Here is a 27,284-nt window from a genome sequence, read left to right on the forward strand (position 1 = left end):
ATGTGACTAGGTCTTTTGAGGTTCCTGCCTGAGAGGTGCCAGTTGGCATTGGCAAAGACTTTGCCTGCAATAGGAATCTAAGCCAGTTTTTCTGACTTGCACTGTAGGCACTTGAGTCAGAATTCTTTAAGGGGTTAGGGGGTGTACTGTGCCTTAGCGAGGCCACCACCCTATCCCTTTCATCTTGCTTTAAGACAAGACAGTGTGTCTCACATAAAAGATGAATTCATCACTTGGGCTGGAGAGATGACTGAGTTTAAGAGCACTAGCTGCTCTTTGCAGTCCTGAGTTCCAATTCCCAGCAACCACATGGTGGCTCACAAACCATCTATAGTGAGATCCAATGCCCTCTTGTGCCATACAGGCATACATGCAAGTAAAGCACTCAAATACATAGTAGATAAGTCAAAAGCTGAATGCAATGTTCTAAAGCACCCTAAGACACAAGGTCTGTGCTTCCTATAATGATGTGTGCATGAATTTGGGGAGTTAGTATCTTGAGTTTTTGTTGATTTTTATTTTGAGGCAGTCTAACTTGGGAGATCCTCTTGAGGTGCTGTGTGCCACCTTGCATGCGTGGCTCATTGGTAATTTTGCTTTTTGAGACAGGGTTTCTCTAACTTTAGGAGGCTTTCCTAGAACTCAGCTCTGTAGACTAGGCTGGCCTTGACCTCTCAGAGATCTACCTGTCTCTGCCTCCCAAGTTCTGGGATTGAAGGTGTGCATCACCATCGCCCAGCCTCATTGGTAATTTTTATCTCCAATAAGGCAAAGGGTACTTGCTATATAAGAAAAAGAATGGAGGCATGGTGCTGCATACTTGTGAGGCTGGGCAGGAGGTTGCTATCAGACTGTGCTAAGTATCCAGACCCTGTCTTTAAATAAAGGAAACAATACATTTATCATTTTTATTGTACTTTTAAAATCCTGGATCCCAAGAAGTCTTGGCTGGAACTTCATTTTCTTCGTAACAAACAACTTCATCTCCCACTTTAAATTCTACTTTTTCTTCATCTAAAATAAGACCACAGTCCATTCCAGTTTTGATGACTGAAACATCATCTTTATGGTGTTTCAGTGAGGTTAATGAGCCTTAAAAGAAAAAACAAGGTACTGTTAGTATATTCAACAAATATCTACTAAATGATAATTTGGTGTAACATGGTTCTTTAACTTCATGTGCGTTTTGTATATTAAACTCAAGTTGTCAGGCTTATGTGGCAAGTGCCTTTACCTGCTGAGCTATTTGGTTGTGCCCTCCCATACAACATATACATTAGGTGAGAGTAAATACCAGGGAAGTCATTTGAATGCTGACCTGATAGGGCTGAAATCTCACATTTTAAAGGTAGTCTAAAATTATACTCTCGAGATTATATCCCCCCCCCCCCCCCGGAAAAAAAATCCACAAAAGGTGACAGGCAAATCTGAAGACCACTCAGGGAGTTCCCTAGTGTGCATTGTGTGGGGCCTTGGGATAAAGGGACAGAATACAAGCACTTGGGAGGCAGAGGCAGGTGAATCTCTGTTGAGTTCAAGGCCAGCCTGTTCTACAGATTTGAGTTCCAGGACAGGCTCCAAATCTACACAGAAACCCTGTCTCGAAAAACCAAAAAATAAAAAAAATAAAAAAATACAGGGGTTGAACTGAATGTTAGTGTATAGACAGAAAAAGAAAAAGCTTTTTAACAAAACCAAGATCAATCCTGGGGTGTCATCGGAATTAATTGGGAAGGAGACTATCAGAAATGGCATAAGCTAAAGCTAGGCAACTAAAAAATGCATAGTTTTTGGATGCTACACCATCAGAATTTTGTGAGTAGGGTTTAGAAATAGATTTTAATACTACTTACCCTTCCAAATCACGTGTCCATTTCGGATTAACTTAAACTTCTTCTGTTTTTCTAGCTGTCCCTTTTGAACTCTGCAGCCAGCCACAGGAACTTTTCTCTTCCCTTCTGTTACAGAGAAGGTAGCTAGTATGCAAGCCTCACCTTTAGGAAGAAAACAATGGAAGAGAGTGTAATGGCTGGGAGCAGATGGTGTACACAATGTAAATTCCAGGACAGCCAGCACTACATTTTGATACCCTGTCTTTAAAACAAACAAAAAACAAAATTAGTTTGGGAAATAGTATTTCTTTGATCCTCCAATTTTATTTTCAGAACCAACAACAGGTAAAAAAATCCCAAGGGTTGGAGAGATGGCTTAGTAGTTAAAAACTGACCCTGATTTAATGCCCAGCACCCACTTGGTGGCTCAAATTGCTCTTGGTACAAAACCACAATATTTTTGTATACTGTGATAATATTTAGTTTAAAGTAAATCTATATAGATCCAAACTACAAAACCAGATCTTATAAGGGGACAAACGTGGTAAATGAAGTTGCTGATCTTCACATTTTAAAATGTTAAGGTCAAAGGGATGGGCAAAAGATTCTAAACTAAATAGGATTGTAAGAGAGATGACAACTACATGTAATTTATGAGCCTGATCTAGGTGAAAAATTACTTAAAAAGTATATTGTGGCATGACTTGATCCCGGGACTTGGGTGCTGAAGATGAGGATCAGAAATTCAAGGCTATACTTGGGTACATAGCTGGGGAAGGCCTAGGTTACATGATACCCTGTTTCAAAACTAGACAAAATCTGATCATAGATTATACTATTAGAGTTAATACTCAGTACTTTAGAATGTTAAATAAATTTGGCCTTTAATCCAGACAAAAATATGCTAGAATACTTTAAAATACTTAGTATTTAAAATGCCTTCACTGTATTTATTTGCCAGTCTCAGGACAAAACAAAAGGCTTACTCTGTATTACCATCATTATTCACGTGTAGACTTGAGGCAAGTTCTTGGTTCCTTTCTTTAGTTTTGTATCCTCTAGGCTTAAATTAACTCTGTTGTACAGGACATACAAGTCACCATGAATTCTCACCTCATGGTAGTCATTTTTTTTTTTTTTCTAGAACATAAGTCTTGTATTGAAACAGCAAATCTGTTTCCTTAAGCTTTGCGTTTAGGTGCCATTTACAGCGCCTGAGGTGATGTTGGAAAGTTGCAGTCAGCACTCACCTATTGGGAATTCCTCCAGCCTGTGGGGCAATCTGCTGCTTAGTTCCTCCTGCAAATCTTCAATAAGATGGTAGATGATTTTGTGAAGTTTAATCTTAACTCCCTTTTGTGCAGCTGATTGCTGGATAGCCTTGCCTGCATCCACATTAAAGCCATAAATAACACCTAGCAAGGAGAAACAAGGGGAATACATTAGCACAAGCATTACGGTACAGTTACTTACTTGCCTTTGAGGCAGAAAGTCACACTGAATTGTTTTATTTCCTTCTTTGTAAATTACATTGCTATTGAGAAGCTCTGTGACTGTTCTCACAAAAACTAGTAAAATTTCAATTATTTTTTATTATTGGATTTTATAAAAAACAATTTTTTTTAGATTTATTGTGTTTTGCTTGCATGTATTATGTGTAAGCATGCCTGAGGTGGTTAGAAGGAGAAGTCAGCTTTTCTGGCACTGACATTACAAGGTCACAAGATAAAGTACTGAACAGACTACTCACAGATGAAGAGCAATTCAAAGGGTAGTGAAAGATATCTGGAGTAAGCATGGAACTGGGGACCAGGGTAATTAAAAAAAATTTAGCATTACAAAAAAATCAAGGAAGGAACAGTACTTGGTCTTGCAATAGTTCCCAAGGTTGCAGTGGTCATGACAGATAGATTGTGATTATCCATGCACTAGGAGAAGGAGAATGCTGGCCAATGATCAGCCAATCACAAGACACAAGTAAAAGGTTCACAATATGATAGGTACACACAGATACAGCCAACAGAATCTTTACCATCAAATGTCTCAGCAAAGTTGACATCATTTTCACTAATGTCACCTAATCCAAAATGTACTAATTCTAGTTCACATTCGTGGGAAGCATCATAGGTATCCAGAAGGTTCAAGATGGCTTCCACAGACCCATCAACGTCACCTATAGGTACAACAAGAGTTTAAAATGTGTTATCTATAAGAGGCAGGTATGTAAAATGAGAATCTATTTTATATTTATTTATTTTGAGGCAGGGTTTCTCTGTGGCTTTGAAGCCTATCCTGGAACTTGCTCTGTAGACCAGGCTGGCCTCAAACTCACAGAGATCTGCCTGCCTCTGCCTCCGAGTGCTGGGATTTAAGGCGTGCATCAATACCACCCTGAATGTGCCCAATCTTCTCTGATCTCAGAAGCTAAGCATGGTCGGGCCTGGTTAGTATTTGCATGGGAGAATCTATTTTAAAGCCAAGAGAGGAATGGCTTTATCACTAAAAGCACTTTTATTTAAGTTTAGCATTACAAAACCTTACTGATTAAATACAAAGAAACATACATTTACAATGAAATCAATACAAGCCATGCTTGTTCAGAAAAAAATTTTGAACATCAAACCTCTGAGATAGTATCTACTTTGATTTAAGGGTTTGCTGGGGCAGTGAACATCTGTAACCTGGGCATTCCTGAAGCTAGGCAGGAGGCTTCCCTAGAAGCCTGGCTTCTAGGGAAAGCCCAAGTTAGTTTGGCCATTCCCTTCCCTGCTCCCCAATAAATAAATAAAGGAGTGGGGGTCAAATTATGATAATAAAAATAGATTAAAATGGTGAATTGTAAAGTAAAACCTTCAAAAAGTTACCTTTAATGATTATAGAAAGCACATTTGAGTCCTTTTCTGCCTTTTCCTTGGGCTTTAAGGGTCTTTGTTCTTTTCTTTCAAGATACTTCATGTATGACCTCTTCCTCCAATGCAGACTGCCATACTTCTCACGGGCTTTCCGATGTGCTTCTTGGTGCTCCTTTCTCTGCTCTTCAATTATTTTCAAGTCATCTTTGCCTTTTTCCTCTTTCTGCTCAATCTTCCTCCACTCAACAACTTCTCGGGCCCTTGGCTTTACAGGGAAAACGGTCATGACTTACTGAAACAGACACCAGTGTCTGCTAGGTTAAAAGCTCGTGTTTTCCCCAATATGAACTCAATTTAATTCATGTTTGAAAACACTAATTTTACAAGTTTCAAAAAATAAAATTTTAGGAATTTTGTATATAATTAAACAATTTTAAAAATGATCTGAAAAAACATAATACTATAGTTAAATTCTAAAATGGTTCCCTGGTCTCTTCACAGCCCCTTACAAACTATAATTATGTCAACATTAGCACTCTTGTTTGTTTTGTTTTTTGAGGCAGGGTTTCTCTGTGACTCTGGAGGTTGTCCTGGAACTTGCTCTGTAGACCAGGCTCAGAGATCCACCGCCCTCTGCCTCCCGAGTGCTGGGATTTAAGGCGTGTGCCACCACTGCCCAGCCAACATTAGCACTCTTATTTAATATTAAACACTATAGACCTGTACGTAAAGTCATCACTAATATCTAACATTCAAGAATTAGGCTTGCATACCTCAGATTCTACTTCAAGAATTTCATCTCCTGCAGAAGGGAGGTCTCTCCAGCCAATGATTCCCACTGGCATGCTGGGATAGGCCTCATTAAGTGTTTTTCCATTTTCATCAAACATTAGTCGAACTTTGGCCCAACTCTTCCCAGCAACTAGAATTGAGCCTTTTCTTAGAGTTCCTCTTTGAATTATAGCTGTTGTAACAGGACTAAAATGAATAGAAAAAGTAAATATTCTTAATGCTATAATCAGGATGTAATTGTACTTTCTTTTTTTTATTAATTTTTTAAAATTTTATTTGATGTGCATTGGTATTTTGCCAGTTCCAGTCTCCTGGAACTGGAGTTACAGACAGTTCTGAGCTGCTATGTGGGTGTTGGGAATTGAACCCAGGTCCTCTAGAGAGCAACCAGTGCTCTCTACCACTGAGCCATCTCTCCAGCCTGTAATTTTTCTTTTTTTTTCCTTTTCAAGTTTTTATTTTTATACATTTTTTGTGTTAAAAAGAAAGCATAATAATTACCACCAAATTACAAAGGACTAGAGCAGGACCAGAATAATGAATGAATCACTTCAGCTTGGAAAGCAGACACTCTCAATAATATTAATGTTATGATACAAGCTCATTCAAGTATTTTACATTTTTTTTTTGTCCTGTTGAATGTGATATCCGAGCACGTGGTAAAGACAATATACAAGCGTAGACTCTTCCAGCCTCAACTTTCAAAATGCTGGGATTACAGAAATATGTAACCAGTACAGGGCCAGGCCTCAGGCTTGTCCTCATCATGACAAAAACCAAAAATAAAATATTTTTCACAATAGCCAAGGAATAGAAAAAAAGAAGTAGAAGCAGCCCCAAATCTTTCTCTCTTCTCTCTGTCTCTCTCTGTCTCTCTCTCTGGTTTTTCAAGACAGGGCTTCTCTGTGTAACAGCCTTAGCTGTCCTGGAATTAGCTTGAACTCACAGAGATCCACCTGCCTCTACCGCCCGAGTGCTAGAATTAAAGGCGTGCGCCACCACCACACAGCCAGCCCTAAATCTTTCAACAGATAAATGGGCAGTGAACATTCGAGGGGACCTGTCTCCTCTAACTGAGAGAAGGCAATCATGAATGTCAAGTCCTACGTGTCTGCACTAACAAGGCAACAGGGGAAGGAACATGGCAGATTGTTCTGATTCAATCCTACCCCATTTTTACCCCATTCTACACATGGGTTATGAGACTGTTCATAGCTGCTAACAGTATACAAACAACAAGAAAATTTCTTGTGCTTATAGACGGAACATTCAAGAAGAGCATGCCATTACAAAGATCTTCCTACATATTAGATTCTTGGGTCAAGTCAAAGAATTAGAAATTAAAATGCAACAAATGATATTTCACTCCAATTCATTGTCAGTCTAGCTATAAATGCAAATATCTGGACCAATGAGGGGAAAAAGCCAAACCAATTTAACTATTTTAGTCATCTAAGTGTGACTAGGTATATGTATATATACAGTTGGTATGGTTTACTGACAACTTCATTTTTGTGGTCTGTGTACTAGTGTAATAAAATACATTGAAAACATTCTTTGAAAATATGGCTCAAAAACTAAAACTATGCAATATGTATATTGTCATATAACCAAGCCACAAAAACCATCAAACAGAATTATTAGAGTCATTTAAGTGCAATCCTACCCTCTTCCTTTGTCGGTGAAAGCCTCTATTACTGTTCCTTCCACTGGACCTGTAGGATCTGCTTTCAGTTCCAACATTTCCGAGAGAGCAATTGTTGCTTCTGCCAAAGCAGTCAGATTATCTCCCTTTAACAAAAAGGGAATCAGATGTTATTTACACATCAGCAAATAACATTAGTCAGGGTAAGCAGGATGAATAATCTTTTGACAGCTACAGTTTTCTTTTCTTTTTTTTTTGGGGGGGGGGAGTGGTGTTCCGAGACAGGGTTTCTCTGTGGCTTTGGAGGCTGTCTTGGAACTCGCTCTTGTAGACCACCAGGCTGGTCTCGAACTCACAGAGATCCACCTGCCTCTCAAGTGCTGGGATTAAAGGGCACTCACTACCACTGCCTATCTGGAACAAGTATATTTTAATAAACAGCCACTAGTGGTACTCACTAATACCTTTGATAAACAAGCTTCATTCAGTTCATTCTCTGTCTCCTCTACCTGATTCTATAATTGTAGTTTTCTTCTTTTGTATTTAAAAACTATTCACTTATTTTCGTTTTGTGTGCACCAAGACAATCTTCTTGCTATGGGAAAATACCTAACAAGCAACTTACGTTAAGCTTATTCTGGCCCATGTGAACGTGGGAAAGTCATGACGGCAGGAGCATGTTGTAACTGATGAGGGGTGTGGTACTTGGCTTTCATCCTCACAATAGTTAACTGAATCTAGATAATCCATCACAAGCTACTGGCCATTGATGGCTTCTGGAGGGGAGAGAATATCAGTTTTCCTAAGGGATGTGGCCCTGGGTGAGCTGCAGATGCTCCAGTGGATGGCCCTATACCCATCACATACTGCTGGCAGTACTAAGTGGACTCATGAAGTTTAAAAAATGTCTTGAAGTTGGTAGGGAAAAGTGTGTGTGGGGGATTATAGGAGGAGGTGGGGAAGAGGGAATAGGAGTATATTTGCTCAAAATACATTATGTGATCCCAGCACTTAGGAGGCAGAGGCAGGTGGATCTCTTTGAATCAGAGGCCAGCCTGGTCTACTGAGTGAGTTCTAGGATAGCCAGGGCCACACCCACACCCCCCACACACACACACTCAAACAAAAACAAACAAACAAAACACCTGTCTCGGAAAACAACAACAAGAAACCCAAAACATATACATGTAGGAAATTCTCAAACAATAAATTTTCTTGAGAAGGGATCTAACTGTGTAGCCAGCTCTGCTATGTAGACCAAGCTGACCTCAAACTCAAGAGTTCCACCTGCCTTTGCCTCCCAGGTACTGGGATTAAAAGCATGTGCTCCCACATCCTGGCATAAACAATAATTTAAGTATTTTTAGTTTTTTGGAGATAGGGTGTCACTATGTAGATCTGGTTGGCCTGGAACTCACTTTGTAGACCAGGCTGGCTTCAGATCCACCTGCCTTTGCCTGGGGTTAAAGGTGTGTGCCACTATGCCCAGCTCAACAATAAATTTATCAAAAAGAAAAAAGACAATCCCTCACAGATAATCCCAGAGTCTTATCTCTTCAGCAATTGCAAATACTGTCAAGTTTACAAACAAAATAAAAAAAAGTTAATAGTATTAGTCATTTTTATCTATTCAAATCCCTCTTGATTATTCAAAGACCTATTCTATTGTTTTCTACTTAGACAAGGCATGAAACATCATAAGTAGTTTTGTTATCAACTGGTCATCGGTTTTGCTTAAAACAAGCCTAGGACAAGTGTGGTGGTGCAGACCAACAATCTCAGCCCTTGGGAGGAAGATTGGAGCAGAACAGTTTCATAACAAATCCCAGGCTGCATAATGGACTTAAGGCCATATGGGCCAAACAGTACAATCTTCTCTCAAAAAGAAAACTGCACAAAGAGCAGTCTTAGCCTACTATTACCCTATCCCCACCATCACTTGTTATTTAGTCCTCTTGTTTTAAATATCTTATAATTTAACAAGGGTTAGGTTTAGAATCACTCCCCCACCAACTGGCTCTATTACCATGAATTGGTATAACTGACCCAAATCTCTGAGTCCAGTTCCTAATCTGGCAAATCAAGACAATGATGTCACCTTGCCTAGTACTCAGAGAGAGAGAGAGAGAGAGAGAGAGAGAGAGAGAGAGAAGAGTGAGAGAGAGAGAGAGAGATGGCTAGACACTCATGTCAGGTACCTTCCTCTATCACTCTCTAGCTTATTTTCTTTTCCATATATGACTATTTTGCCTGTATGTTTGTTTGTATGTATGTATGTATGTATGTATGTATGTATGTATGTATGTATGTATGTGTACCACATGTGCACCTGGTGCCTAGAGGCCAAAGGTGGCGGTGGCACCTCTGGTATTGGAATTAGAATAGGTTGTGAGACACCATGTGCATGCTGATAAATCAACACAGTTCTCTGCAAGAGTAACGGAGTGCTCTTCAGAGCTGCACTGTCTTTCCATCTCTTCTACCTTACTTTTTAAGGTAGGTCTCACTGACTGGCTAGGCTGGTTGACCACAATGCTCCAGGGATACAGTTGTTTCCTGATGCTGCAGTTACAGACATGCGCCACCTTATACAGCTGTCATGAGGGCTGGGTCAGAGCTCAGGTCCTCATGCTCTTTCAGTAGGCACTTAACCAATGGAGCCATCTCCCCAGCATTCAAAACAATTTTTAAAAGATTTATTATGTATACAGTGTTCTGCTTGCACACCAGAAGAGGGCAGCAGATCTTATTATAGATGGTTGTGAACAATCTCTCTAGCCCCAAAGCAATTTTTAAAAAATACAAATTATGGGGCTAGAGAGATGGTGCAGTGGTTAAGTTGTAGTACATAGTAGTACTTGTCCATGCAGAAGATCCAGGTTTGATTCCCAGCACCCACATGGTGGCTCACAACCATCCTTAACTCTAGATCCAGGGAATCCAACATCTTCTGGCCTCCAGAGCACTGCATTCATGTGTGCACTGCCATGCATGCACACAAAACACCCACACACAAAGTAATAAAATACCAATTATGTATCTCAAAATGTTTTTTAAGGGGCTAGGGATATAGCTGAGTTAGTAGAACACTTAATTCTCATACATGAAGGTTTGGTGCCCAACACTGCAAAAACCAAGTGTGGTGGGATACTGCTGTAATTCTATCACTTGGGCTACATAGGTAGTTTGAGAGTGTCTCAAAAAATTAAAAAGTGGCCAGTTGAGGTGGCACACACCTTTAATCCCAGCAGAGATAGGGGGACTGCTATGTGTTCCAGGCCAGTCAGGTCTACTTAGTGATTTTCAGGTCAATCAGAGAGAGAGACCGGATCTCAAAAAAAAAAAAAAAAAAAAAAGAGTTCTTTGGCTAAGCAGCACTGCTGTGTAGGCTACCAGTGTTCACAACCAAGCACCTCTGCCCTGAGATACCTGCACTCACCGTAAGTGCAGAGACATGCACTGCTTGAACATCGCCACCATAATCTTCACACACCACATCATAAGCCAGAAGCTCTTTCTTCACTCTTTCAGGATCAGCATCTGCTTTGTCACATTTATTTATTGCAAGAACAATAGGAACTGGAAGAGAGAAAGTCAGGGAAAGTGCAAATGAAAACCCCTTTAGTTTTAGACCTTCATTAGGAGAAATGCCAACCTACTCTGGCTTTCTCTTCACTCAGGCCTAAAAGAGCCACTTTAGACTCACATTGCCTGACTCTGTTGTCTATACATAAGAAAAAGGAAGGCTAGAGAGAAGATTCAGTGGTTTAGAACACTGGCTCAGGTAAAGAGTAGTAGTACACTCCTTTAATCTCAACACTCAGGAGGCAGAGGCAGAGTGGTCTATAGAGTGAACTGCAGAACAGCCAGGGCTACACAGAGAAACCCTGTCTTGGGGGAAACAAACAAACAAACAAAAAAAGGACAGGGTCACACTATGTATCCCTGGCTAGCCTGAACTTGCTATGTAAACTAGGCAAGTCTTGAACTCACAGAGATCTGCCTGCCTCTGCCTTCTGAGTGCTAGGGTTAAAGGCATGTACCATCACTCCCAGCCTCTATGTCCGCAGTTCTCAACCAGTGGGTTGTGGCCCCTTTGGGGGGTCAAACGACCCTTTCACAGAGGTCACTGAAGACTACTGAAAAGCACAGATATTTTCATTCCGATTCATAACAGTAGCAAAATTACAGTTATGAAGTAAAAATGAAACTAATTTTATGGTTGGGGATCACCACAAGATGAGGAACTGTATTAAAGAGTCATAGTGTTAGCAAGGTTGAGAACCACTGATCTACGCTTTTTTTGAGACATGTTAGTCCAGGCTGGCTAGAAACACACCAGATGACTTTCAGTTTCTGAGCCTCCTGCCTCCAATACCGCTATTACTGAAGATTCCACATGGTAAAACCAAGATGGTACAGATCTGAAACTTCATTCCTATTGACATATTCACTAATCATATACTGCTGTTAGCCTTTTGACCTACAATAATAACTGGCACCAATGTGTCATTAACAACATGGGAATAACCAACACTTTTTTTTAAAAAATAGATTTAAGTCCCATTCTACAAGATTAAAATCCTTATCTGGCAACATTCCTGGACCAAAACCCTATAGCTAGGGGAGAACCTACTATTATGCTGATAAGTGGACATAGTATTAAACTGATTCCTAATGACTTATGCCCATGGATCAACAACACATTTCTTAGACCTCACCCGAGAAGCTTCTGTTTGTAGAGATGAAGATTAACACAGAGACCACAGTTTACCAAGTGCAGAGAGTAAGAGATTATTGTGGAAGTGGGGGTGGAAAGAGTGTTAAGAGCCAAAGGGAGTGGATGACCACAAGGAGACATTGTCTTCTGGACATAGTAGGGCAGCTGCACTATAAACTCACAGTGGTGGTGACAGCATGCACAAAACCTGTGCAAGCCCAGGCTAGACCACATCTCAGCATACAATCCTGCTCCTAGCTATGGACTATTGGCAACTCTGAACTGCTGGGAAAGAAGGAGACAGTCTTCTCCTAAGAGTGTAGCCTCTAGTAAACAGATCGTACTTCAGACCACACATTCAAGAATATTTGAAGCAGTACAAATTGGTCTTGAATAGTTTTTTGTTTATTTTTTTATTATTTATTTGTTTGTTTGTTTGTTTGTTTTTCGAGACAGGGTTTCTCTGTGTAGCTTTGGAGCCTATCCTGGCACTTGCTCTGGAGACCAGGGTGGCCTCGAAGTCACAGAGATCCGCCTGTTTCTGCCTCCCAAGTGCTGGGATTAAAGGCATGTGCCACCAACGCCTGGCTATTTTGTTTTTTTTAAAAAGACACAAAAGTTGAGTGAATGGTGAAGAGGGATGGATCTGGAATGTTAGGGGAGGAAAGATGAATATGACTAAAATACATACAAAACTCTCAAAGAAAAAATAAAAAAGATTTAATAAAAGGGTAATTTATTTTATGTTTATGTTTGCCTACATGTTATACACATGTACCACATGTATGCCTTGTATCCTAACAGGCCAGAAGAGGACACTGAACCTCCTTGCACCAGAGTTATAGATAGTTGTAAGCTGCCATGTGGATGCTGGGAACCAAAACCAGGTCCTCTGGAAGAGCAGCAAATGCTCTTAACTGATGAAACACCTCCCTAGTCCCCAGAATTGCACCTTTGTTTTGTTTGTTTTGTTTTAAAACAGGGTTTCTCTGTGTAGCCCTGGCTGTTTTGGAAGTCTCTCTGTGTGTATCAGGCTGTCATTAAACTCAAGAGATCCCCCTGCCTCTGCCTCCCAAGTACTAGGATTAAAGGTGTATGTCGCCATGCCCAGCTATAACCTTTGTAGGCCTGTAAAACGAAGAAAAAAAAAAGGGCAACTCCCTACTTCTTGAGTTCAGACAACACCTCCCATACCTTGTGCCTCTTGGGCATGCTGAATAGACTCTACAGTTTGCTTCATCACCCCATCATCTGCAGCTACAACCAACACAACAATGTCAGTGACCTGAGCTCCTCTGGCTCTCATTGCTGAAAAGGCAGCATGTCCAGGAGTATCAAGAAAGGTTATCTTTTCTCCAGAAGGCAGAGAGACTGCGGAAACAGAAATGCAAGGACACCAATTACTCAATTTACTTTTTAACATAAAGGAATATATGATATAATCAGATACAGATACAGTGTGTGTGTGTGTGTGTGTGTGTGTGTGTGTGTGTGTGTGTTTGTATTGGTACTGAAATATAAATATATATGCTGGTAGGCATTAATTCTTTGATTGCTTCCACTAATTTTTAACCAGAAGAAAACAGAGTGAAATTTGATAAAGAAAACATAAAATACAATGAGACCATGAGGTCTTTCTTTTCATGTTATAATTTCAAGCTAAAACTTTTTGTATTTCTAGAATATAGCTGCTCTGATAAATGTATTGATTGAGTACCATTCTGGAGAGAGAACTCACCAATAGTTGTAGGGTGATCACTTCCACATTAGCAAACTGCAGCTATACAATTATCTTGAGCCACAAAAAGGCAATTTAGGAGACAGTTGATAGCTTCAAGTTTGAGTCCAATAATAACAGGTTTAATCCTAGCTTTGCTAGTTATCAGCTATGTACCTTGGACACGTTACTGAGTCCCTTAGGAGTTTACAGATCGTAAGAGGAATAAATACCCACTGCATGATGTTGTAAAGATAAAAGAAAAAAACAGAATATAAAATGCTAAGCACAGTAAGTGCTCAGTAAATGGTAGCTACTATTTGTCATTAAAAAAACTATCCAGCCTACATCTGATATTATATATACATAATTAAAAAGGTTATGCTCATTAAACCCAAAACAGCAAAATAGCTTTGTTTTTACAAAAAGTCTGAGATGCCTGTCAACTGCCTGCTCCATACTCAATCATCAGTGGCTTTAAGTAGGCTCCTTACTTTGAATCTGTACACTTCACAGCATGACATTTGATTAAAGAAAACAAGTGGGGTTTCTAAGCACACTCTAATGTTATTTATGTTCATACCAAGAAAGGCACCAATATGCTGAGTGATGCCTCCAACTTCCATTGCTGCCACTTGAGTTTTTCGAAGTTTGTCAAGTAACGTCGTTTTCCCATGATCAACATGACCCATTATAGTAACAACCGGGAACCTTGGTGTTAATAAAGCTGGGTCTGCCTGGGGCCTACAATTAACAGCAAAGGAATTTCATTTCTTAAATGTCAGAAGTAATTGTGAATTGGTTCACAGTTATCACTACAAGCTCCCATTAACAACAAAATACAAGAATCGGGTTTGACCAGCCTGGTCTACAAGAGCTACAAGTTCCAGGACAGGCTCCAAAGTTACACGGAGAAACCCTGCCTCGAAAAACAAACAAACAAACAAACAAACAAACAAACAAACAAAGTAACTATCCCCCATCCTCTTTTTACACAGAACAACTTAAGGCAGAATAGCCAATGATTCCCTGTTTGTTATAAAATTGGCATCTTCATATTAATGGGTGGAGCTGAATCAAAATTTAAAATTTGGACTATTAGAGCCAGGCAGTGGTGGCATACACCTTTAATCCCAGCACTCAGGAGGCAGAGGCAGGAGCATCTCATTGAGTTTGAGGTTGGCCTGGTCTGCAGAGCTAGTTCCAGGACAGCTAGGAAACACAGAAAAACCATGTCTCAAAAAAACAGGAAAAAAACCCGACTACTTAGTAAGCTATGAAAAAAAAAAAAATCACACAGTTTCACAAAAAGCTGAATATACTTTCTGATGCTTTAGATAAAGGTTTACTCTATAGTCAAATACAATTTTAACTACAAAAGAAATTTCAAATTTTCCCATAAGATGTTGAGTAAAACCACATGGTTCAGTGTTAGTTAACATACAGGTAAGTGTTACCTTCTTACAGCATCTTTGTTTTCTCTTACTTTCTCCTGTTTTAATTTGGTCCATCTCAGCTTCATACCTGCCTTCTTTATTACTTCTTTGATCCAGACTTCATCTAAATGTGAGTTTGCTTCTAGTGAATCTATGTCAACAGCAGTGTTCAATAAAGCTTCATATATATAATCTGGTTGGGATAAAACACATTCTTTTATAATCATGAATTAAAAGGTTTAGAAAGTGAGTTCTTAGGACTGGAGAAATGGCTCAGCAGGTAAGAGCACTGGCTGCTCTTATAGAGGACCTGAGTTGTGGCTCACAACTATCTGTAACTTCAGTCCCGGGGAATCCAATGCCCTCCTCTGGCCTCTGTAGGCACCACACACACACACACACACACACACACACACACACACACACACACACACACACACACACACACACCCCACAGGCAAAACACCCAGGCACATTAAAATAAAAAGGAAAATAATAAAACATCATTTAAAAATACACTGTTTCGGTCTATGATGTTTCTCTATGTATAAAAATAAAGCTATCTATGATGATAAGTAATGTTTTGTTTCCAGATACCCAGCATAATGTACAAGCATAATGTAAAGAATAAACATTAAAGAAAGGTTTCCCCGAGTAGACAGAACATAGGAGGTGCATGTATCTATAATTCTCAGGAGACTGAGGCAGGAGTTAAGAGGCCAGCCTGAGCTACACAGTAAGACCTTTCTCAAAAGAAAGGGAGAGAGAGAGAGTACAAAGAAAATTCATTTTAGTGGTGTGTTAGTAAATAGGAAAGCTGTCAACAAAAATTCAATAAAAGGCTGGGCAGTGGTGGTGTATGCCTTTAATCCCAGCACTTGGGAGGCAGAGGCTGGTGGATCTGTGAGTTCAAGGCCGGCCTCGAACAGAGTGAGTTCCAGGACAGCCAGGGCTTCACAGAATAACTCTGTCTCAAGAAAAAAAAAAAAGTCAATATAAGAAATTTACTTTCTAGTTCCCTTCACAGAAATCCTTCAGTCACAGTTGATTTCAAGCCGCCAGCATGTGCAATGGATGCAGATGGGAAGAGATGTGTGATTGACACCATTGGGCTGTATTTCCACTAGACAGATATGACAGGTATCAATAACTCAAAGTAGTGAAAATAGTAAACAGTTAAAGGAAATTACTAGGTATTGAACCCAGGTTGCATACACACATGGACATGAATACACAATAAATAAATAAATATAATAAAATACTTTTTAAAAGTTTTCATGAATGTTTACTATCTTTGTTTATGATTTATTTATTGAGAGACCATATCTTATGTAGCTGAGGTGGGTGTCGAAATCCCTGATCCTCCTGGTTCAACTACCTGATTTCTGGGATAGCATGCATATGCCAGCATGCCTGGCTTGTGATTTAATTTTTTAAAAATGGTTATACTAGCATGTATAGGACTCTGAATTCAATCTTAAAAATTAGGAAAAAGGAAGGAAGGAAGGAGGGAGGAGAGAGGGAAAAAAAGAGAAGAGGAAGAAGAGAAGTATAAAAGTAACATTAAAAAATGTATAATTTTTTTTAAGATTTTATTTATTTATTATGTATACAGTCTCCTGCCTGCATGCCAGCAGAGGGCACCAGATCTCATTCAAGGTGGTTGTGAGCCACCATGTGGTTGCTGGGAATTGAACTCAGCACCTCTGGAAGAACAGTCAGTGCTCTTAACTGCTGAGCCATCTCTCCAGGCCAAAAAGTGTATAATTCTTTTAAGAAGAAAAGCTATAGTTATTCCCACAAATCCCTACTGGTCTTAAACAATTTGTCAAACTAACGAGAAAAAGAAATCAGTTACAGTAAAAGAAAGGGAAATTAGGAACAGGAGAGATGGCTCAGTGGGCTAAGAGCACTGGTTACTCTTCCAGGGACCTGCGTTTGATTATACCAGCATCCCCATGGCATCTTATAATAACCATGTATAACTCCAGTTCCAGGGGGACTGTGTCCTCTTCTGGCTTCCTTGAACACAAAGACATGTAGGGAGGCAAAACATACATAAAATAGTAAGTCTTAAGAATAAAAATAGCACCTCAGTGCAAATAAAAGGGGGAGGGTCTGGGTTTACACTAACAGTCCAGAAATTTTATGAATTTAGGGCCTCTCTGAATAGACTTGGCTGTCCTGGAACTCTCACTATACAGTCCAGTCTGGACTCAAACTCACAGAGATCCAGCTGCCTCTGCCTCCCTAGTGCTGGGATTAAAGGCATGGACCACCACATCCAGCTGTGAATTTTAATTTTTATTTATTTGAATTGTATTTCATATGTGTTGGTGTTTTGCCTCCATGTATGTCTGTGCACTCCCTGCTTGCCCGATGCCCATAGAGACCAGAAGGGGACATCATATTCCTTGGAAGTGGAGTTACAACAGTTGTAAGCTTCCATGTGAGTGCTGAGAACCAAACCTGGGTCTTCTTTTTTATTTTTTGGCTTTTTCAAGACAGGATTTCTCTGTGTAGCCATGGCTGTTCTGGAACTTCCTTTGTAGACCAGGCTGTCCTCAGACTCCCTGAGATTCACCTGCCTCTGCCTCCCTAGTGCTGGAATTAAATGCATGCACCACCATGCCAAACTTGGGTCTTCTGCAAGAGTAGCCACTGCTCCTTTTTTATTTTTATTTTTTGGATGGAGGTGCTTACTGTGTGAGACCTAGTTGGCCTGGAGCTCTTTATGTAGATCAGGCTGGGTTTGAATTCACAGCCTTCCAAGTGCTTGGATTAAAGGTGTGTGCCATTATGTATGGTCTGTAGCCAATTCTCTTAACTTTGCCAGACATCTCTCCAGCCACACAGAAAATCTTTTTCATATTCACTAAAAAAGCGTAGAGAGCTACATTTGAGAATGAATCAAGAAAGATTGGTGCTTGTAATATAAAATGAAAAGAATCGGTAGAACTTAACATTTGAAACACTAGTCCAACTCACCTAGGATGTCTTAACTTCACTGCAAGTGAAACCCAAAGCTTAGCCCAGTGGTGGTGGTGTACACCTTTAGTCCCAGCACTCAGGAGGCAGAGGCAGATGGAGTACTGTGAGTTCGAGACCAGACTGGTTTACAGAGTGAATTCCAGGGCAGTCAGGGCTGTTAAATTGAGAAACCTTGTCTTGGAAAAAACAAAACCCCAAAGATTTTCAGGGCCCCAGGATTTTTTCTTGTGAACTTATCAGGCTTACCTATGTCTTTTGCCATTGCTCTGGCTAGTTCTTCAACAGTCATTCCAACCCATACTTCTACATTCCTTTTAGGTTTTATTGAAGATGACTGAGATCTTGATGGTCTTTTTTCCTATTAAAAAGACAGACATATAAGTGACAAGGAAGAAAAAAAAAATATGTTTTCCCCCCAGAGACAGGGTTTCTCTGTGTAGCCCTTGCTGTCTTGGTCTTGATCAAGCAGAGATCCACCTGCCTCTGCTTCCCAAGTGCTGGAATTAAACACATGTACCACCATGCCTGGCTGAAGTAAGAAAAATTTAAGTGACACAAAGATCTGTGTAGAGTATTGCTTTATGCAATATTCTATAAATGACAAAATAGTCAAAAATATTTCTATACATAGTTCTGCACACCTTGACTTCGGATCAAATAACGTAGATAATATAAATTGATAACAACCTTGTTTGTTACAAAAAGTCTGTGCTGACATAATGAAGCACCAACAAACAGGTTTGTCTGCCGGGGCTGGGCGCACAGCTGCTCTGTCCACAGTGGATAAGCTGGTGAAAACCCATGCTTCTGCCATGCAAATAGTCTTCTTTGACTCAAGCTGTGCAACTGCCTACAAATAGTGTGAAACCGTAGCAGGTTCTCCAGCTTCAGTAGCTTCTGATTCATGCTCCTCCTAGGGAAAAAAAAAGTTTTTAAATAAATAAAATTTTGGTTAGTATTTAAATCAACTTAGCATATAGGAATTGAATATTTACCATACGAAGATCATGTGTCACAAATGGATCTAGGTTTCTGCCCTGAAAGAACTCATATTCAATAACCAAGCATTTACATAACTATAAAACACCTCAAAAATCATGTTAGGCATATGTCTCTGATCTAAGAAGTAAAAAGAAAGTGCTCAGAGTATAGGATTTCTTAAATCATGTTTTTGAGACAGGGTCTCACTATACAGCTCTGGCTGTCCTGGAACTCACTATGTAGAAAAGACTGGACTGGCACTCACAGAAATCTGCCTTCGTCTGCCTCCCGAGTGCTGCCACTGAAAGGACTAAAGGTGTGTGCCCCTACGCCCGGCTACTTTAAATCATTTTTAAATGAGTTGTGAAACCAGATTTGACAAAGGGCATACATGGACTAATGGAATGATAAAGACTCTACGAAAGAAACCAACAAAGAGATATGTATTCGAGGAATCAGACACATATTGGAAAAAACCCAAATCTCACACCTGGAAGCAATCTTGGTTGTTAAATTTTCCAAAGCCTCTCACTTTACAGAGGACACTGGAATCCAGAGAGATCATTCCCTACTGCCATAAGGTTAGTGGCAACCCGGACTGGAACTCAGGCCTGACAGTTCCCATTGCGGGGACAAAGAGGGCATGCTGCACAGGTGTAGCTGCCTTAATGCAAACGTCTGAACCGACCAGATACAAGTTTCAGAAGAGAAAAAAAGTCATTGTGAGAACCAAACCCCCCGCCGCCGCCGCCGCCGCCGCCGCCACCACCACGCGAGTCTCTGGGGATCGCTCGTGGGCATTCATGAAGCCGCGATAAGTGACACTGGCACTCGCGACCACCCGGGCTCCGAAGCCCCCACTCACTCAATTCGCAGTTCCGGACCCAGGAGAACTATGGGTCAGTCAGTCCGTTCCTTCCGCAAGGTCCCCGTCGAGCTTCCGGTCCCGCCGGAAGTGGCTTTCCCACGGCGTCCGGGCATCTGTAGTCGGCGGAGGCGCTTGGCGTGTCCCTTCCCTCCCCTGGCAGGACATGCCCTTCACACATGCGAGTGTTTACCAGGAAGGAACCGGTGAAGGTGGCTGGAGAGAGCACTAACGGGATTTGAGAAGTCCCCTCGCGCGGGGTGGGGGCGGCGCACGCCTTTAACCCTAGCACCCCGGGAGGCAGAGGCAGGCGGATCTCCGCATCTCGTGGGTACAGTAGGGAGTGGAGGGAGCTAGGGTGCTGGGGCTGCTAGCCCAGCCCATTCCTGGTGTGTGCACTTGGAGGTGTTGGTCCGCTCTCCGTGCCTCGACTTCATCATCGCTGTGTCTGCTTCACAGGGTCGCGAGGTTTCAGTGACTCGTTCATGGAAACGTTTGGTTTTGAGTTTTCGTTGTTTTTCTCCACTTTGGAGTCTTTTGGGTCCATCCTCTTGACCACAGCCATCACCACCTCTTGCGGGTAACTCGTTTCCATCTAGCACTGCCATAAATTAATGGAATGGTATAGAAACGTTTCTTCCCCAGCCGGGCGTTGGTGGCACACGCCTTTAATCCCAGCACTCGGGAGGCAGAGGCAGGCGGATCTCTGTGAGTTCGAGGCCAGCCAGGTCTCCAGACCGAGTGCCAGGATAGCCTCCAAAGCTACACAGAAAAACCCTGTCTCGAAACCCTCCCCCCCCAAAAAAAGAGAAAAATGTTTCTTCCCCAAAGCACATTTTGCACTTACCTCCCATCGTCTACCCTAACTCAGGCCTCTTAACTCACTCCTCCCCCCCCATTTTTTAATTTTATTTATTTGTGTATGTATAAGGGATGGGGGACAATTTGTGGGAGTCAGTTCTCCTTCCACAGGGTCGTAGGGATCCAACTGAAGAATTCAGGCTTGGCAGTTAGCTCCTTTACCAGTTAGTCATCTCCACACCCCTTCCTTTTCTTATTACAGAGGTTCACAATATTCATGACTGTAGAGACTCCTGGAAATCTTCTTTTCTGAATCTCCACTAATCCCACACTTGCAAACTAAGTTCATTCCAATTCTTGCCATTTTACCTACTGTTCATAAACATCTATTAAAGCTTATTTTCTGCAAGCAATTCTTTGCTCTCACTTGCTTTGGCAAGCAATTGAGAAACCAGCAGAAATAATGTTGATGTAGCTTGTACCTGGACACACCCTTCACCTCTTTAGCCTCAACCACACCTCCTGTTTGCAGTTCAAATTCTTTAACTTGAATGATCATAATCATTCCAGCAAACCTCCAACCTGGGTTCATTGTCTTTCCAGGACAATGAACTGTTTTCAGCTTCTGGTTCTCAGGCCTTTTTGAAACTCCTTAACTCTGCTTTAAACCTTTGCAGCCATTCTATAACCTACACATAGACACATACAGATGTATTTACTGGGCAGTGTGTAATGTGATCTGAGAATTAATGTTAGTACTTAAGGCTGTAATAAAATGGAAGCCGGGAGATGAGTTACTGGTTAAGAGCACTGGCTGCTCTTCCAGAGGACCTGGATTCTATTTCCAGTGCCCACAAGACAGCTCACAACCTTCTGTAACTCCAGTTCCATAGGGATCTGATGCCCTCTTCTGATCTCTGCATGCATGTGGTATACATACATTCACACACATACACATATAGAGAAAATTCTTTTTTAAAAAAGAAAAGAATAAAGGTGTTGCTGACTCATTTAAATGAGTTTCATTTTAAAAAAAAGAAAGATTGGAAGAAAAAGACCATGGGCCACTGAGATGGCACCTCTTGCCAAGCCTGATAACCCGAGTTTGATAATTGGAACCCACACACTGGAAGGACAGAGCAGACTCCTGCAGGTTGTCTTCTAATCATCCAATATGCTCCATGGCACACCTGCTTCTCACCACAAACACACACACTTAAAAAGAACCTGTATTTATCAAGGAAAGCAGGATTGCTCCATAAATTGCTGCCAACACTGTGTCTTGCTAATGTAATGTTCAGCAATAAATTCTGACATTGTGGACAAACATACATGTTTGTCTGTTTCTGACAGTGTACCCAGGAGGATTCAGTGTCCCCAGATACAGCTGATTTCTCCAATGTTACTTATAGACATGAATTCATATTCTGAGATGAATCTTTCATAATCTTTAGAAAAGAGTTTTCTGGGAATGGGGATAGGAGAGATGATGCTACTACTTAGTGGTTTTGGATATTTGTTTTTATTTATTTATTGGTTTGTTTTAAATTGAAGACACAGGGTAAGCTATCTGCTTATGCTTCCAAGAATGTGAAACAACTATCTTTAAAAGGGCATTTTAATTTATGTGTGTTTATGTGTATGCACATGTGCGTGTAGGTGTCTGGTGAGCCCAGAAGAGGGTGTTGGTTCCCCTGGAGCTGGAATTACAGGTAGTTGTGAGCACCTAGACATGGGTGTTAGGAACCCAACTCCACTCCTCTGAAAGAGTAGCCAGTGTTCTTAACTACTGACCCACCTCTCTACCCACCCAGTTTGTTTTTCCTAGCTTAGTCTGCTATACAAATTTTTGTTTGAAGCAAAATCACACTGCTCATACTCTTCTAATTACTCACCATATCCTTAAATGCCCTTTTGCTGTTAGACATTTCTTCTATTCCTACATGAAATATAGGATTTTTTTGTGGCTAGTTTTAGCCCTGTCTCCACTCAGTAGCCTTTCCACTGTGACATCTGATCATAGTACCACAGGACACATTGCCTTTTCCAACACCCACCTTCTCCAATATCTGGAGTTTAGTTAGCTAGACCCCTGGCAAACTCATGACATCACCTTTACCTGATGTCTTCTCTGATACGTCTTCCCAGGTATGGTTCCCAAAGAGAGAGAGAGAGAGAGAGAGAGAGAGAGAGAGAGAGAGAGAGAGAGAGAGAGAGAGAGAGGAGAGAATAATAGAGAGAGAGGGAGGAGAGAACCTAAGAGAGAGAGCAACTGTGTCAGATTTTAAGGTCTTTGAGAGCAGAAACCATACATTTCATGTGCATGCAACATATATACTGAAACAGACATTGTTTGGCTTGCTGCTTTCAGCTTCCCTATCTTAGAGCTGCCCTTTATTTTATTCAGCTGAGGATCTAACATCTTGTTTTTTTGGGAGGGGGGAGGTTCAAGACAGGGTTTCTTTATGTAGCTTTGGAGCCTATCCTGGCACTCACTCTATGGACCAGGCTGGCCTCGAACTCACAGAGATCCGCCTGCCTCTGCCTCCCGAGTGCTGGGATTAAAGGTGTGCACTCCCAAAGCCCAGTGGTATGTACATATTTTGTCATTAATGAAGAATAAAAATTTTAGGTACCAATAGGATAAGATGTACTTTATTGTTATATATGGAATTAAATTTATCTGAATATTTGATACTGCAGGAGTTGGATCATCTTCATTGTTTTTTCAGAGTTGATCAATATTTTGATTTTATGACCATCAATACTGAGAATATCAACTTGCTGCCATATGAGTGCTGGGAACCCAGATTCTCTAATAAGAGCAGTAAGTACTGTTAACCACTGAGCCAGTGCTCCAGTCCTGAATTAACATTCTAAATTTTTTAACTTTTGAGCTAGGGTCTCATTCTGTTGTCTTGGTTGGCCTGGAATTACATGTAGACCAGGCTGGCCTTGAACTCACAGAGGTATGTTTGCTTCTGCCTCCTAAGTGTTACAATCATAGGTATGTGTCATTATGCTCAGAAAATAAAATGGTATTTTATTACTGGAGGTTAACTTTCTAAACTTAGATCAGAAAAACAAAAAAGAATGACACTTCTGTAGAGAAAAAAAGTAGAGGAAAGGAGGGAGCAAAGTAAATAAAGCCAGCCATAACCTTCTCAAACTTTTTTCTCTCTTATTTTTAGATTGGATAGATTTATCTAAATCAGGGTTCTCAACCTGTGGGGTGAAACCCCTTTGGCAAACCTCTATTTCCAAAAGTATTTACATTATGACTCATTACTAGCAAATTTACAGTTATGAGGTAGCAATGAAATAATTTTATGGTTGGGGGTCACCATGACCTAAGAACTGAATTAAATGGTTGTAGCATTAGGAAAGTTGAGAACCACTGCTCTAAATGAACCAAGAATATGAACAAAATTAGTTCAAAGCTAGGGGAAGACAATAACCATAAGAAAAATGTATGGGTATCTGGTAATTAGAAAAACAAACAAAGAACCCCAAAAATATTAAGATGCCAGGCATGGATAACACTCTTCTTTAGTCTCAGCACTTGGGGGCAGGACTAGGCAGATCTCTGTGAGTTCCTTGCCAGTCTGGGCTATAGTGAGACAGTCTCAAAAGAAAACAAAATAAGCTCCTTAAACCAAAATAAAACGTTAAGCTGTTCCCTTTTTAGACACACACATACATACACACACGCACGCACGCACGCACACACGCACACACGCACGCACACAATTAACCAGAACAATACATATTGAACAACAAAATATCCCTTTGATCAAAAGTTATCTCCTAAAAATTCTGTCAGAAATGCCATTATAGTTTGGGCCAGCAAGACTGCTCAGAAAAGGCACCTGCTGCCAAACCTTATGACCTGAGTTTGATTCTGGAACCTGCACAGTTAAAGGAAAGTACTGATTGACACAGGTTATCCACCCTCCCACCAACACTCACTCACATACATACATACACACACACACACACACACACACACACACACACACACACACACACGTTCACAGGAGGTTAATTTGCACATTGTTAATAAATTTAGAATTGTTATTTTCGTAAACAATTTAGAATACCAGATTGACTAACAATAAACATCTTCATCAATATGAAGTGGCTCCAAAATTGTGATTCAGGGTTTGGGTATCTCATGCTTACCTAACATGTATGAGGCCACAGGTTCCATTCCCTGCACCCAATAAGCAAATAATTACGATTCTGCTACATGAAATAGTTACTAACATAGGAATTAGGCTATCAACAGAAAAAATGCTTATCAGCTTAAAAAAAAACAGGACACAAAATTGTATGAGGGCTTCAACTGTCTAATAAACATGAAGATACACAAAATGAAAGAATAAACTCAGGAACTGGGGGTGGTATTATGGATATGGTGTGAGGTGGGACCTTTGACAGATCCCATGGTGGGTGAGAGACAGAGCCCTGCAGAGAAAACTTATGTAGAAAGTTTATTGGGGGAAGTGGGGAGGGGAGGATGGAGAGGGAGTGAGAGAGAGAGACTTGCCTCCTTAGAGAAACAGTGGGGAGTGGAAGTGGACTGAGTTCTTAAAGGGGCCTTCAAACCTGCTTACAGAGCCAGGGTACTCTGGTGGCACTTTGCCAGGTTCCCAAGGGGCAGGGCCAGGTTTGCCTAGATTATAACAGATGGCTCCCTTGGTCACTATCGTGATGGTGTTCAAGATGAGTTTGATACTAGTCTGTGCATCATGAGACTATGACTCAAACGATTAAAAAAAAAAAGAGTAGAAATAACACGAAAATGCTGTCTTAATGGACAGGTTAAAGGGCTGGAGAGATGGCTCTCTAGTTAACAGCACTGGGTGCTCTTCCAGAGGTCCCAAGGCTGTACTCACATGACTAGATTTAACTCTAGTTCCAGGGGATTCTGGAAGCCATCTTCTGGCCTCCCAAAGTGGTGCAGCCATACAGGCAAAATACACATAAAAAACCCTGTCTCAAAAAAAAAAAAAAAACAAATGAAAATACACATAAAATACAGATGTTGTGCCCACCAAGAGAGGGACCCCAAGGCTTCAAGGAGCTTAACAACACCCGAATGCAAGTACAAGGTTTATTTATAGGAAAACCAGCTAGCTGGAGCTTCACTCTGTCAGGAAAGATGAAGCCCCAAACCACAAATGCAAGGTATTTTGTTTGTGGTGTGTGTTTCTTTAAATTTGAAACAAGCTTGCTTCACATGTCAATCCCAGCTCCCTCTCCTTCCTCACCCCCCACCAACTTCCCCAACCCCTCACCCCATCCCCGCTCAGCTCCCCAGGGAGGGCCTTACTGCAAAGTCTGTAGTATCATCCGGGGCAGGGCCTAAGCCCTCCCCCATGTGTCCAGGCCGAGAGAGCACCCCTCTATGTGGAATGGGCTCCCAAAGTTCATTCATACACCAGGGATAAATACTGATATACTACCCAAGACCCCATAGATTGCTGAGGCCTCCTCACTGACACGTTCAGGGGTCTGGATCAGTCCCAAGCTGGCGTCTCAGCCATCAGTCTGGGGTCCATAAACTCCCCCTCGTTGAGGTCAGCTGTTTCTGTGGGTTTCACCAGCCCAGTCTTGACCCCTTTGCTCATCACTCCGTGCCCTCTCCAACTGGGTTCCAGGAGTTCATTTCAGTGTTTAGCTGTGGGTGTCTGCTACTGGATGAAGGCTTTAGGATGGCGTATAATGTAGTCATCAATCTCATTATTGGGAAGGGCATTTAAGGTAGACTCTCCACTGTTGCTTAGATTGCCAGTTGGTGCCATCCTTCTAGATCTCTGGAAATCTCACTAGTGACAGACCTCTCCTCAATCCTATAATGGCTCCCTCCATTATGGTATCTCTCATCCTACTCTCCTCTATTCTTACCCCTGACTCAACCTTTCTGCTCCTTCATGTCCTCCTCTTCCCTCTTCTCCTAGCTCCCTTTTCCCTCCCCCCCATGCTCCCAATCAGCTCAGGAGATCCTGTCCCATTCCCCTTTTACGGGGTACCATACATATCTCTATTAGGGTCTTCCCTGTTTCCCAGACTGGTGGTGGGATTGTAGGCTGGCAATCCTCTTCTCCATGTCTAAAATCCATATATGAGTGAGTACATACCATGTTTGTCTTTTTATGACTGGGTTACCTCACTCAGGATGGTTTCTTCTAGTTCTATTTGCCTTCAAATTTCAATATTGCATTAGTTTTTTTTCCCTCTGAGTAGTACTCCATTGTGTAAATGTACCACATTTTCTTTATTCATACTTCAGTTGAGAGGCATCCAGGTTGCTTCAAGGTTCTTGCTATTACAAATAATGCTACTATGAACATAGCTGAACAGATGTCCTTACTGTATGAATGTGCATCTTTTGGGTATATGACTAAGAGTGGAATTGCTGGTCTTTGGTAGACTGATTCCCATTTTCCTGAGGAATCTCCACACTGATTTCCAAAGTGGCTGTATGAGTTGGCACTCCCACCAGCAGTGGAGAAGTGTTCCCCTTTCTCTACATCCTCTCTAGTATAAACTGTCATTGTTTTTTTATTTTAGCCATTCTGACAGGAGTAAGATGGTATCTTAGAGTTGTTTTGATTTGCATTTCCCTGATGGCTAAGGATGTTGAGCA

The 27,284-nt window shown here is 41.1% G+C and overlaps 1 protein-coding gene across 3 annotated transcripts; it reads right to left on the reverse strand.

The window, feature by feature from the left end:
* Positions 1-894: 894 nt before the first annotated feature.
* On the reverse strand, positions 895-19,933 carry Mtif2 (mitochondrial translational initiation factor 2). 3 transcript variants are annotated; one of them, XM_027387951.2, is made up of 15 exons: positions 19,457-19,683; positions 18,981-19,022; positions 18,673-18,898; positions 18,232-18,343; positions 15,016-15,187; positions 14,142-14,302; positions 13,036-13,212; positions 10,561-10,700; positions 7,143-7,267; positions 5,458-5,662; positions 4,697-4,949; positions 3,865-4,005; positions 3,083-3,247; positions 1,854-1,994; positions 895-1,092 (listed from the first exon to the last, which is right to left on the reverse strand). In XM_027387951.2, exons 2-15 carry the CDS (start codon positions 18,992-18,994, stop codon positions 920-922), a joined length of 2,205 nt encoding a protein of 734 aa, XP_027243752.1. In that variant the 5' UTR covers positions 18,995-19,022; positions 19,457-19,683; the 3' UTR covers positions 895-919. The 3 variants fall into 3 exon arrangements, with proteins under 3 accessions (XP_027243752.1, XP_027243753.1, XP_027243754.1); XM_027387952.1 differs by lacking the exons at positions 18,981-19,022; positions 19,457-19,683 and adding an exon at positions 19,832-19,933; XM_027387953.2 differs by lacking the exon at positions 18,981-19,022.
* Between the last annotated feature and the right edge of the window lie 7,351 nt (positions 19,934-27,284).

This window comes from Cricetulus griseus (assembly GCF_003668045.3).
Source record: "Cricetulus griseus strain 17A/GY chromosome 1 unlocalized genomic scaffold, alternate assembly CriGri-PICRH-1.0 chr1_1, whole genome shotgun sequence".
Taxonomy (NCBI): Eukaryota; Metazoa; Chordata; class Mammalia; order Rodentia; family Cricetidae; genus Cricetulus; species Cricetulus griseus.

Bases quoted from the DNA above. Each gene is read 5' to 3' on its own strand.
- Mtif2 (XM_027387951.2), bottom strand. The intron at 4,950-5,457 runs GTATGCAAGCCT...TTCCCTGTAAAG, and splicing joins TTCTTGAAGTAGAATCTGAG to CCAAGGGCCCGAGAAGTTGT. The intron at 1,995-3,082 runs GTGAGTGCTGAC...TTCTTCCTAAAG, and splicing joins GCTGGAGGAATTCCCAATAG to GTGAGGCTTGCATACTAGCT.